The sequence below is a fragment of the Syzygium oleosum genome, unplaced genomic scaffold, assembly GCF_021117445.2.
Source record: "Syzygium oleosum isolate NSW1041296 unplaced genomic scaffold, Sole_v2.1 Sole_v2.07, whole genome shotgun sequence".
NCBI classification, from domain to species: Eukaryota; Viridiplantae; Streptophyta; class Magnoliopsida; order Myrtales; family Myrtaceae; genus Syzygium; species Syzygium oleosum.
In genome coordinates, this window is record NW_026607491.1 from 1,651,183 (window position 1) to 1,664,756 (window position 13,574).

General features: G+C 39.4%; 1 protein-coding gene across 1 annotated transcript; it reads right to left on the bottom strand.

Annotated features, from left to right (window-relative positions):
• Positions 1 to 6,431: 6,431 nt before the first annotated feature.
• On the bottom strand, positions 6,432 to 13,238 carry LOC115682217 (triosephosphate isomerase, cytosolic). Its single transcript, XM_030606370.2, has 9 exons — positions 13,077 to 13,238; positions 12,363 to 12,438; positions 10,940 to 11,063; positions 10,618 to 10,702; positions 10,384 to 10,516; positions 9,757 to 9,851; positions 8,417 to 8,495; positions 6,723 to 6,805; positions 6,432 to 6,642 (listed from the first exon to the last, which is right to left on the bottom strand). Exons 1-9 carry the CDS (start codon positions 13,113 to 13,115, stop codon positions 6,592 to 6,594), a joined length of 765 nt encoding a protein of 254 aa, XP_030462230.1. The 5' UTR covers positions 13,116 to 13,238; the 3' UTR covers positions 6,432 to 6,591.
• Positions 13,239 to 13,574: the final 336 nt, after the last annotated feature.

A 13,574-nucleotide genomic window follows, 5' to 3' on the forward strand; every position in this document is an offset into this window, starting at 1 on the left:
GGGGTTGGGAAAATGGCACGATGGTGGGTGTCATCCATTGCATTTAATAAGGTTGGGGCTTATCCTTGTCTAAACCCCTCTCATGCAACGACGATAAGACAGACATTGCGTGGCTGCTAAGATTCTCCCTTGCATCAAATATCGAAACTCTATGCAGGATTTGTGAAGTAAATTAGGAAACTTAGATGAACAGCTTGATCGTTATCATTTTTCCTAATCAAGAATTACATACACAATCAAGGTTGTATTGGTTTGCGTTGTTACTTTCCCAATCATATAGGGATAATTACCAAAAAAAAAAATCCTTTCAATTTTGCTAGTTTTTTTGTTTGGTAACCGAGGTGTCCGGGCCAGCTTGCGCGCACCTCGACTGTTCCTCGAGGGAGACTAGCACAGCAACCCACCACCATGGCCCCCCACTTAAATCACAAGTGCTCAGCTGGGGAATCGAACTTGGGACCAGTGCACCTAACCACACAATCCCAAGTACGCCTTAACCAACCGAGCTACCCATGGGTGGGTCAATTTTGCTAGTTTAGTCCTAAAGATCCTAACAATTTACCAATGTGGTCTTTTTCGGTCATTGAATTGGGTTTCTTTTGGAAAGTTCTTTCATTATTCCTTTTGAAAACTAAGAATGTTTTTCACGACCCATTTTTTTCTTTCTTTTAAAATATGTATAACTAAAAAAGAAGTCTTTTGCACTTTTATAATTTTTTTCTTAGTTTTATAAACATGTGTTCAAAAAATGAACATTGTTTTATGGGAGAACCAAAAGGAAGTTCAGTTTCCACTCCCTAAAATGTTAAAAAAAGAAAATCGTTTTTTTGGCCTTTTATTTTTCAGCAGATTATTGAAGTGGACACTGGCCACTGTACATGGCACGGTTTTTTTTTGGTCAAATACGTGGCGCGGTTGGCACTGTAGTAGACAATTTTTTTAATCTTTTTGAATTTTTTCCTTTTTTTCTTTTCTCTTTTTTCCTTCTTTTTCCACTGGTCACCATGGCCAGAAACAGGCCATTGGGGAGGGCTGGCGAAGGTTGCTAGAGGCCGGCAAAGGAAGAAGGAAAAGAAAAAGAAAAGAAAAAATTCAAAATATTTATATAAAATTCAAAAAATTTAAAAAAATATAAAAAATTATCCATATCAGCGCCGACCATATCATGTAAGATGGCCAGAGTTCACATCAGCAATTGCTAACTAAAATAGTCCAAAAGGATTGCATTAGCAAATCGTCAAAAGTATGGGTAATCAATTTCAAAGTGAGCCGGTTCTCATCCTAGAATCAGGAACCAAACCAGAAAAACCGGTTCTCAATTTGTGGAATCGGGAATCGGCCCACGTGGTTATGGACCCACCTAAAAACCGAACCAATGGGTCCGATCCGATTCTTGGGTGACTTCAAGAACCGACCATGTTTCCTTTTTTTTTTCCCTATTCCCTGCAAGACTGCAAATGTTGTTACATAGTCTAAACTACTACACGAGTTACGTTAATAGAACAAGCTTATGATAAGCTAAACATGATTATCAAAACAACAATAAGTATTGATAAATGATCACTCAACATTAGTTTTAAATTAGAATTACTAGAAATTGTACTCAAACAATTTATAAAAAAATCTCACCAAAAAAAAATTTTGGTCTAGTCCGGGTGGGTGGGCTCACACCTGGGACTGGGAACCAAACTGATGTCCACTGGTTACAAATTTTAGAAACTAAGAACAGAACCGGTTCCCGCGAGAACCATCCAGAACCAGCTGATTCGGTCTGGTTCTTTTGCTCTTCCCTAGTCAAAAGGTTTATAATTAAATTAGTTAAATTAAAAAGTTTTGATACTGAATTGGTATCCATATTATAGGTTAATGGTTTTTTTGGTAATTTTTCCCATAACTCTATATCTTGTGAGAGCTGCGACTAATTGACCACGAATTCTAACTCACTTTCCCAATACCTATGCCCGCCCAAGGATGGTGGATATGGAAAGGTACGGCACGACTTGAGTACTGACTTAAGAAGCCAATGTCGAAACTTCCATAATTCATAAAAATAAAAAATAAAAAAAAAAACCATGAATTTGAAACCCTTGATATCTTCATGAGTCGAGATAGGTCGGGCTGACTCTTATACTGTGTTTTTAATATTGAGAACTCAGGTGAAGAATTGTTGAGGAAAAAATTGGGCTGATGAATTTTCATTTCCTCCGTTTGGAGGGTCGGGTCTTAAGGTTTAGTGGGATTTGAATTAGGTACGACGAGGAGTGATGTGTGATCGATGCGTGGATATCACAGTGGAGACAGCAGATGCGACTAGCATAAGAAATCCGGAGCTATGCCACGTTTAACTTAAACGAGGTCAGTTGTTGCCTTCGAGTTCTCATTTCGTTTAATACTTTATGCCAATAATTGTGGAAATTAGGGTCCAAGTTTTGTGAGTTTCTTAACTTTGAGTTGCTTCTTGTTGAGTTTCACAAAGCTCATGTTCCATAGATTCTCAATTTGACACATCCACCTTCTCTTATTGTATATTTGCTCCCTAATAATCTTTTTGGAAAGATCACATGATTTTGCATCACAGGGATAATCATGTTTAATAAAAAGGGTTACCATTTTTTTGTTTGGTCGAAAAAAGGGTTACCATATTAAACACAATAATTTGGCTCAAAGTTTGTGTGGTTTCCATTATTTTGTTGCCTAGAATAAGACTTAGGTACCCGATCAATTTTTTTTTCGAGGTCATGTTTAGGCAAGGCTATGAAGTCCATTTTTTTTCTAACCCGATTAATTTTCATCGAAGAGAATATTTATGTCCAAGCAAAAATTAAGTGAGTGCAAACAACAATGAGACAAAGAATCTAAAGTTTGGCAAAATTAAGGTGGAAACAGCGGTTGGTGGATTCATTGAAATATAATTAAGGAGGCAATGCCCTTTTTTCTATGCAACTAGAGCAAGCTGTCTCTGATTCGATCTCTCAGTGCTAACTTACCTAATCTAGCTAATTGAACTCAACCCACTTTTTGTTTGCCAAAAAAAAAGAAGAATTAATACCATGAAAAACCCACAAAACAGTACATATGTGATAAATTTACTCAAAACTAAATTTTTTATCACCAAAAATCCCAAACCGGTACATTTGTGATAAATTTATCGTCTGTTAGTTTCCATTAAATTTGATTAATACCACGAAAAATCACAAACTGGTACACCTATGACAGACGAAGGGTAAAACCCCAATCTGGTACACCCATTAACTGTAACGTGTCATCCAACTCAGTAATTTGACAGTAAAATTGAACGAAAACTGGTGAAGAGTAAATTTGTCACATGTGTACTAATTTGAGATTTTTTAGTGGTCAAAAAATTAATTTGGAATAAATTTATCAAAAATGTATCAGTTTTGATTTTTTGTGATATTAACCCAAACAAAGAAAAACTCCATCCATTTTTATTTTTTTTCTTTAATTTTCATCCTCCATTTAAATAATATTTCCGCAGCCTTTTAATTCCAAATTAGCCTTAGGCTCACACCCTCCAATCCAACAGCCTCCAACGTTGACACATTTGTTCAATTAAAGCACAACTTGTTCGGCATGAAGAGTTGATCAATAATTTCAACCTTATACAACTTTACGTACCAATAAAAAGAAAACCCATTTGTCAATTAATCTATTCTTTTAATATAATCGAGAAAATTCGGGATTTTGCTGCGCGAGAGAGAGACAGAGACAGAGAGAGAGAGAGACACGAGTCAAATACAATGGCAAGTTGGGCAGAGTTTTGCAAGTGGGAACGCAGCAAGATTTTGAAAATGGATTCGACAGAGAAATGCAGGACAAAGGAGAGTGAGTCTCTCGTGACTCTTTGCTGTTCATCGTCGGAGGGTGTCGAGTTTGACTTCTTTTCCAAAAGCAAAACTTGAGCTATCCATCCATCCATCGCTGCCTTTTTTTCAGGATCTTATCGGGCGACGTTGACGTCGTAACGTGCAATAAAAGATCATTACTGTCTTCACGTTTCTTTGTCCCCCGACTCTCTCTTCGTTTTGTCAGTTTGTGAATGTGGATGCTCGCATGACCCTCATCCCTCCTCCCTCCGATGTAATCGAGAAGCTGTCCGAATTTGGTGACGCGATAAATAGGAAAGCATGGCGTGTGCAAAGAACAACGTAGTTTCAATTTTCATGGTTTTACTTTCCAACAATTTTTGGTGTGCTGCTGTCACGCTTATCCAGAACCTGTCCACATTGCTCTCCGGGGGGCGGCCACGAGAAGGCCCATCGGCTACCGAGCTCGTGATCAAATCTAATCAAAGCTGGGTCATTTCGTATTGAGATAAGGATACAGATGATTCTTGAACTTTGACCCCATGTGTAATATGAAATGCGATCCATGAACTTTAGCCCAATATACAATGTCGTCCCTCATCTTTTAATTTGTTCAATATGGTCCATGGACTTTTGGTACATGTTCAATTAAGTCCCTGAACTGTATGAAAATATTCAATATTGTCCTTCCATTAATTCAATTTCAGGGATAGCATTGAATATTTTCATACTGTCTAAGGACTAAATTGAACTTGTACAAAAAATCTAGAGATCATATTAAACAAATTAAATGATCATAACGATATTAAACATTGAGCTAAAATTTATGGAACACATTGAATAAATTTAAAATTCAGAGACCACATTGCATATTGAACCAAATGTTAAGACCATTTGTGTCATTTACCCTTTTGTTTAGTGAAAAGTTTATTTCTGGAAGTATGTCTAAGCTATGATAGTTTCGAATTATTCATGTTAACTTCTATATTCTAATTGCGTTGACCCAAGAAGGCCTATGGGTTACCAAGCCATTGATCAGATCTAATTGAAGTCGTGTCATTTTGTATTGGTAGTTACTCTTATGAATATATCGATGAAAACATATTATGTGAATTTCAAGTCATCCGTGTCAAATTCTCATGTCTCTCGACAAGTTAAGTTAGTGTATGAATCCACTGGGAGAGTTGACCAGCACACAGCTATCTCTCTGAATGTTACCATAAGGGTTCAGCACTCACTACCAGATATTCAACCTGGGCCATAATTATTCAATCCGATCGCAGGTTTACAAGTCCATCACCCCAGCCTCACCGACGTGCTCGGATTTGAGAAGTCTCTCCACATGAGGTAACATATGTCCGAAGCACAAACAGGGCAAAGGTTTGTTCACGACATGTGACTCGGACTCGTGGTCATCGAAGACAATGTTGATCCATTCGCCACTGGACTACCATGGTCGGTGGATCTTGCACTCGGTTCATATCCTCAATCCTATTGAAGGCAAACCATCTATTAATGGATTTGAACATCCATCCAAAAAATAATTATAAAAGACCTAAGCCCAATTGCTCAAACATTTATTTTTTTCGCATCATAGGACAGCAAACGATTGGTACAATTTCTCCTTGGTTATATGCTCCTATCATCATAACAAATACACACTTGCACGAGTAAACAATTAAGGCAGAAATTTAAAATCCCGATGGACGATATTATAGGAGAAACCCCACGTGGATTGATTCTGCGGCCACATATATTTATTTAGAGGTTAAGGCGAGACTAGGACGTCTTCTTCAGACCGCCGAGGGGTTCACATTTGGAGACTGCGAATTCAATGTACGTCTCTGCGTTTGGCATGCTTTGACTCTGATGCACTTCATCTATACGGCGATGTCGTTGGACAAGCTGGTTCAACGTTTCTCCTCCCATTAAAAAGTAAAAAGATGAGGTCACAAGTCCGTACCCACCAAATCTTTTGTCTAGTAAGGGAGATGATCTTGCCCATTGACAACGCAATTGACACTCGGTTTGGTTCCTCGACACCGCATCAACACATCACATAAATCATATCTACGCATGCATGAACTCCGGCTCGTGCAATGATGAGTAGGGAATTGTTGCGGGCATGTTGAGAAAGGCATAACCCCCACTTAGAAAGGCCGCGTTAGGAAGAAACTCTCGCCAGGAGATCGATCCCAACAAGACTCAGAGCGCCGACTTTGGTTTTGGAATGGCGCATAGCACGAATTTGTCGCGAGTTTAATGATTTCCTGAGGTATCGAAGTCCTTTGGCCAACCTCCAGCAAACGAACCTGTAGGAATAGTGAAGTCGTGGAGCCTATAATTGTAATAAGCACAGGAAGATCCTGTAGAAGATCGGCCTAAAAACAACGAAGTAGTCCGCAGCAGAAACCTATGAAGTGCGGGAAATTTTATTGCTGTAGGAAAAATTCCACGATTCTGCAGTTCCATCAAATCCAGTGTCTCAAAGCATTCCATTCGTGATTTATAGTACTGAGAAAAATTGCGAGTCGACGAAGGTTTCACTGTGCACATAAGTATGCATTCGAGTTGCTCAAGCAAAATTAAGCATCCAGAGGCGTAATAAAAACCTCAAGAGTCATGATTATTACTAATGAGTAACGGTATCCGTCACGGCACTAACCAAATCTATGGAAGCTTACGACCTCAAAGACATGTTTTTGAATATCAAGAGGAATTCACTGCCACTCCAGAAGAAAACTTCAGCGACTTAGAACCAAAGAGCTTAGGCACACTTCTTCACCTCTGCAGACTTGATGATATCAATGAATTCCGGCTGAAAAATAGAACAAAAGCATGACTAACAATTATAGAATGGGAAACTAGATGGGCAATATGCAAAGGCAACAATAATACCTTGAGCGAAGCACCGCCAACCAAAAATCCATCAACATCTGGCTGAGCTGCCAACACCTTGCAGTTCCCACCATTAACAGAACCTGCCAAGAACACCCAGTTATGAAAGCGATTTACAATGAAAAATATTTGAGGAGTCAAGATCATGCGCTCTGCTTCACAAGCTTCATATAATGCAGAGACCTCCAATCAACTGGTGAAATTTAACTTCAGAGGAAAACTATATTAAATGGCTCACACAATGTTTGTAGTATCTACACTGTGACAGCAAAGCCACGTTGTAAAGGTCCACCATATTTAAAAGGTTTATAGCAATATGAAAGCAAAGATACATATAAAAAGCTTTCACGCGACATATAACAGGGATTTGACAAGGACCCCCAAAGTGGAAAAAACAAAAGAAAAGATAAGCCAAAGGAGAAGAAAAATTTGTTGTGCCACTACCAAGGCAGTAGCTCTTGCCTCATTATCAATCGGACTTTGCTTTGGCACAATGGCTAGTCACCGAGAATACAACAGTAACAGGAATGCCACACTTCTAAGAGAAGGAAAAGACTGGATGGGGTGACAATATTAATTCAAGTTGTGCACATGTGAACTGTTGAAGAAAAATGGACACATAGAAAATATGGTAAATGAGGTAATACAATTAATCATCTTTGCCATTAAGAGGACAACGCACATGATTTTGCACTTGCTATGTACTGGTCACTGGATTTAATATGGATTTTGTTATTAGTTTTCTTTTGGCAATAAGTTATGGTCTAATTGCATATTACACTATATGATAAAGAATTTCCTAAGTATGTATGTATGTTATGCTTAAATATTGGACTTCAAATGCAGCCCCGAAGAGGAGGGTGTTGGAGTAGTTTCCTGGCTTGCGTAGGCTGGCTTCTAACTAGAGGTGTTCATGGGCCACCCAATCTGCTCACATTTGGGCAGGCTTGGACGACATTTTGGTTCATCAAACTAAGGCAGGGGTCTCAGCAAGTGGCATCCCCCATGACACGTGGCCTAGCTCAATACTTTGGCTATTTAACTCGTCTCATTTGTGACATAGTTTTTAGGCCTAATACGGGAGCAGCCAAACTGACAATTTGAGCCTAGAGATCTCATGGGGCCTGCCCAAGCCTGCCTAAGTCTAGACCATGAACAGGTCCAATTTTAACTCACCTCTAAGCCAAACAAAGTGTTGAATCAATCATAATGAGATAAAAGCTCCCTGCATAACCTTTTTGCCCCTCTTTCTTTCCATATGTTTAGGAGGAGTGATACTCATTTCATATAAAATGTGTAGGAAACAGCAGTCAAACATTAAGCTTAGTCAGGCAAGCTATTCAATCAGATACTATTCAGCTTAAGCCAGACATCAGTCAAACATTAAGCTTCACAGTCCCCATAGCAACCAGGATGTAGTTCAACTGGCTGTCGTAGCCTTATTTGCTTACATCCCAAGTGAATTTAGCACTTCTATGACTCACTCACACTGTTAAATCAAATCCTATGTCTCTTCTTGAATTGAGTCAAAACACAAAAATTGCATCACTGCATGCTCTGCAAAATTCTTCCTCACAAAGGCCTTAAGAGTGATGTATTCTCTTCCTTGAAATGCGATACATCTCTATAGACTATATGAGAATATATATATCATGTCAAATGATGCGTATTCAACCATGGCACAACAAACATACCTCCGTAGATTATACGGGTTGTTGCTGCAACTTCAGGACTAGTGTTTGCGTGTAGCCATTTCCTTAGTTCAAAATGAACCTACAGTGAGTAACCACTTAATTAGATAGCAGTGCCAATCGGTAATAAGAAACATCAAATCAAGATTCAAAGCCAATGAAATTAAAAAGTCATAATCAATCGTGATGCAGAATTTTCACAGGCTGTTCAAGGAGGGTTTTGGCATGTAATTTCTGCCATACCTGCTGAGTCCCTACATGAATATAACTCTCAAAGGGAAAACTAAAGTAGGTGATATGGAACAAAAATCCTTTTCTGGAAGATTCGGAAGGCATTTATTGATGGGTGAAGAAGAAGCCAAAATAAAGAAGGCAAAGGACCACAAAAGCCAAAAAGTCTAGCTAAGCCTTCGACAAACTGTCAGTTCACAAATGACGTTATTTAAAGTACAGCCATTATCGCCATCATGATGCTTAAAATCCATTTTCTCATAGTTGGTAAATTTCTTCAGAGAAGTTAAGAGCAACTCCTTAATGCTAGACTATTGACTTCACAGCTTTGTCAACTCAACACATGGTCATAAGGTGAATCAGTAGGGCTGAGTATGGTGGAGAGAAGGTTAGGATAGGTTGGCGATAAAAGGGTTCCGCTCACAAGTGCTTCGGTTTCAAAAGAGGATATTACAGAACCAGAAGCTTTGGCTATGTATGTTTCGGACAATATGGTGATGGAGTATCACAAAAGTTGGAACAGAGATGGCTCTGGAAAGGAAGTTCTAATTTATAACCTTTTCATTCCCATAAGTTTGATTCATCAGCTTGATCCATATAAATCAGGTTGAGCAACCTCAACAACCGCACTCCTCCTCCCCTCCCTAACTGCACCCCCCACCAGAAAAGAAAAAGAGAAGAATCTACATGGAAACCACTTGCAGATGAAAATTAACAAAGTGAGGAATCTAGGGATGTTCGAGGCAGATTTGTCAACAGATTTGTCTTCAATGACAACTGAGTGCCTTCTGTCAGGGTATAGATATTCGATAAGACAACGGAAGTTTTACTGAAACTATTTCATGCGACAGTCAGTTCTGCCTTATCAAAGATATTGAATGCATTCAACTACTGGAACCTACCATTTTTCAGCACTTAATAGAGTCATCAAAGTAACATTGACACTTAATCCATTTGATTCTCTTAGTTAAGAACTATCACCGGGGCAAATAAAAGGATCTGCTGACTATGCATAAGAGAATCGCGTTTGCATATGTAGGCCTATAAACATCAAAAACTGGGCCAACGAAAAAGTCATCTAAATAGGTTAACAAAGTTAAGGCTCGACTTACCTCCTGCGCCTGAGCTGGAGTTGCAACCTTTCCAGTTCCAATAGCCCACACAGGCTCATAAGCAATTACAACATCAGCCCAATTTGAAATGCGCTCTGCGACAAGATTGGAAATGACAGCTCAATATCTGTGCAACTTATGATGTCTGCTCTAATGGGCTAAATGACAAATAACGAAAATGTCCAAGGTAGACCATGGAGGATGCACAAAAGGAACTGTCTGACCATGTCAGGAACAACCTTATATATTCAATCTGATAAAAAGTGACCCTCTAAAAAGTTAAAAAAGAGAAAGGAGACACCCTATATAAACATTCTCCATAGCATGAAAGAAAGTATGTGCAATGGGAAGGAAAAACTCCCTTCTCCTTCAATGGGAAAGAGGGAAGTGGCTAACATAGAAACTTTGACAAATTTTTACCACATATCTTCAGCTACAAATGCAAGTGCAGATGCTTCCTACAAGAACCTATACTAACAAAGAAAACCCCAAACTCTTCATTGCCAGAATATTGAAGTAAAGTAGTAATCTATCCATCTGCAATGATTGGATGTAAAAGGAGACATATTTCTCCAGGGAAATAGCATCAGCAAACAGAGATAGTCCAGAAAAATTAAGGTAAAATACCGGCTATTGCTTTAGTTTGGGCAGCAACTACTTCCATAGTAGCTCCGGCTTCTCGCTGCTCGAGGGTCTCCCCAACACAAGCTATAACCTTCAAACCTTGAGACAGTGCATATGCAGTCTTGTCTCCCACAAACTGTAACAATATGAACATCCAAAGTAAAACAGCTTCATCATTTTAACTCATAGAAAAATTCCACCATCAACAAAGTAAGAAGTAGAGCACCAAACTCTTACCTCGTTGGATTCACCCAAAAGTTGTCTTCTTTCAGAGTGTCCAAGAATGACCCAAGGAATGCCCAAATTGACAAGCATTTCCGCACTATAAAACAGTATTGAATGCATCAAAGTCAGTTTATTTCATAGAACTCTCTCTCAATGTGCATTGCCCCTATTAACATGCCAACGGATAAGATGTAACTTGAACATAAAACCCAACAGTGAAAGAATGAGATGATAGTGATATATAGATATATATGACAGACTTACACGTATTTGACAGGGTTTAAACCAAAGACAACTTAGTGAAAGCTTAAAACACTTATCCAAATGATCGTACCTAACCTCACCGGTGAAAGCACCTCCCTTTTTCACCCAGCAGTTTTGGGCAGCAACATGAAAGTCGGGCCTCAACGTACTTTTCACCAATGGAAGAAAGATGAAGGGAGGGCTCACAACAACCTCTATAGGATAAGAAAAGGAAAGATTATACATCAATTTATTCTAAAATAATATTAAGTTGACCCTATCACGTGCTAACACTAACAAAATGAGCTTCATTTCAGAAATGGAGACAGGAAAAAGCATACCCATTAGTCCCCTTTTAAATAAAAAATCTCAAATCACCTTGCAATAACTAATGTCCTAATTACTTAAATAACACATGAGATCTAAACTTATTAGAAGAAACCATTGGAGCCACAGCATACATGACATGAATCTTCAAAGATGAATGTATCTGCATGTCAAACCATGCATTCACTTGCAACTTTATTAGATTAGACTAATGGCCAGTGAAAATTCTCTTTCCACATGCAGTATTGGTCAAAGGGACACTTACATCAGAACTCAGGGAAATCCCACTAACTTGATTGAAACAGATTGATGGCAGAACTTTTTATCACCAGCCGTACCTCTCCTGATAATTATTTGTATAACATAAAATTCCAATAGATGGTAAACTTAAATTTAAAACCATTTGCAGATTCTTATGTGTGTGACTGGGATGACTTTTGCTTTACAATTTTCGCTTAAGGCTTTTTCTGTGGTGCATGAAATGGTGATTTTGTTTAACCTTGAACACCTTAAACTTTACATCCATAAAAACACTAACATCTACACTCAATTAAAATTTTTCCATAATCTTCAATATTTAGAGTGTTTTCTCTTCGATTTTGGGGAAAAGAAAGCAACAAAAGCATCTCCAAATGTACCCTACATCATTCACAACTGTGACACCCCAAAATGTTGGACTTACTCCATAAATTATACAAGCTGACCAGTAGTACTAAAAAAATCATCAAGTTCACCTGAAATTTTCCACAGAAGTTCACAATCTCTCAGTGACTTGCGACAATCTAATGAGATTAATTTTACAGACCTACCAGAAAGAAGTTAAGACCAACTTGTACTGTGGTAGGAAAAGAGGAAATGATGGGAGGAGTTTCGATCAAAATTTTCAGCCAAAAATTTACTCTCTTTCTATTAAGAGAAATCCTCATAAGGTATTAAACAGACCTCTATCTCATGTACGAGATATTCCAAGTTAAAATATGAAAGATTGCCATGGATATATCAAGCATTGCATATATGTGATCCAAGTCTAAGAGACAGTAGAGCTAAGGCTTCTTGGAGAGGCATCTTTTGTACGACAAGCATTGGATAAGACTTGGGACGGCAATACATCTTGAAAACGAGGCGATGTTAGCTATTTCAAGATTAATAAAGGAAGCACAATGGAAACGTCCTTTCGCTTCACTCACCCACGACTTCTTGTGGCGGCACTTGCGCATCATTAAGCGTGGCGACAATTTTCTTGACCTCCTCTGATGTTCCATTCTGCATCATTTCATTTACATACAATAGACTCAAGCAGTGTACACAAAAAACATTAAAATTAGAAACTTAAAGCTACTCACAGACACTCAAAGGCAAGCTAAGCATCGTCATGCTCATCATGCGTATTCAGCATCGCAAGCAGAACAGCTCAAACGGCATATGAAGAGAAAGCAGCGCCCACATATACGAGCAAAATCATTTCCGCAGGTATGAACAAAATTTCCGTCGGCTATTAAATCTTTCCAAACTAATTCATGGGTAACTTAGCTCAGTGAACGAGGAGATCAAATGCCATGTGAACTTTACAAAAGCACATCCACCAGTCACTTAATCATCTCACTCCACCCACAATCAGAGACAGAAGCGAAAAGAAACGATTCTATCGGAGCAACAAAACCGATGCTCCGTCCGCGATCGAAGAAATGCTAGCAAGATCCACAAGACAGAGCACGGATCGATTCGATCCGTCGTTCTCCGAACGGAACAAGCTTTTTCACGCTTCATTACAGATACCCAATTCCAATCTTCCCCCGGAGCAAGCAAGCAAGCAGACATCAGATCAAACCAAAACCAAACGATCCAAAATGCGCACATCACCAACAGCCCGAGAACGGCGAACAAAAGGACAGTTGACTCACGCATTTCCAGTTGCCGCCGACGAAGAACGTCCTCCCCATAGCTCGATCCTCGCACACAGTAAGCTCAACAACACGCCGCCGAGAGAGACTTTCAAGCTCCGATCTTGGGTTCTTCTTCCTCGTTCGGATGCGAAGCGGAAAGTTAGATGCAAGAATTTCTCCAAGCCTCTCCGGACACAGATAGAGAGAAGATCTTCGATCTGTGGTCGGTGGTGAAATGACGTCGGCGCCCTCGCCCACGGGAATATTCCACGGGAATATAGGTGGGAGATATTACCGTGGGGAGCTCACAGCAGGGAGAGAGGGTAGGGCAGGGGCAATTTGGTCAGATGGAAATACGAGATTTTGCTTCCTGTGGATGCAGGCGCACGGGGTTTTGGTGGGGGTCCACCGCGGGGATATGCGGATAGAGCGGATAGAGTGAGTGGGCTGAGCTTGACCCACGTAATCTTACCCTCCCACGGGCCGCTCGTGGGGATTTCTAATTTTCGAGTCCTA

What these genes read in the sequence shown, in the direction of transcription:
- LOC115682217 (XM_030606370.2), bottom strand. Translation starts at nt 13,115, where the DNA reads ATGGGGAGGACGTTCTTCGTCGGCGGCAACTGGAAATGC. An exon ending in AACCCGTATAATCTACGGAG is followed by an intron (nt 6,806 to 8,416) that starts GTATGTTTGTTG and finishes TGTTCTTGGCAG; the next exon opens with GTTCTGTTAATGGTGGGAAC. An exon ending in TTGGCGGTGCTTCGCTCAAG is followed by an intron (nt 6,643 to 6,722) that starts GTATTATTGTTG and finishes TCTATTTTTCAG; the next exon opens with CCGGAATTCATTGATATCAT.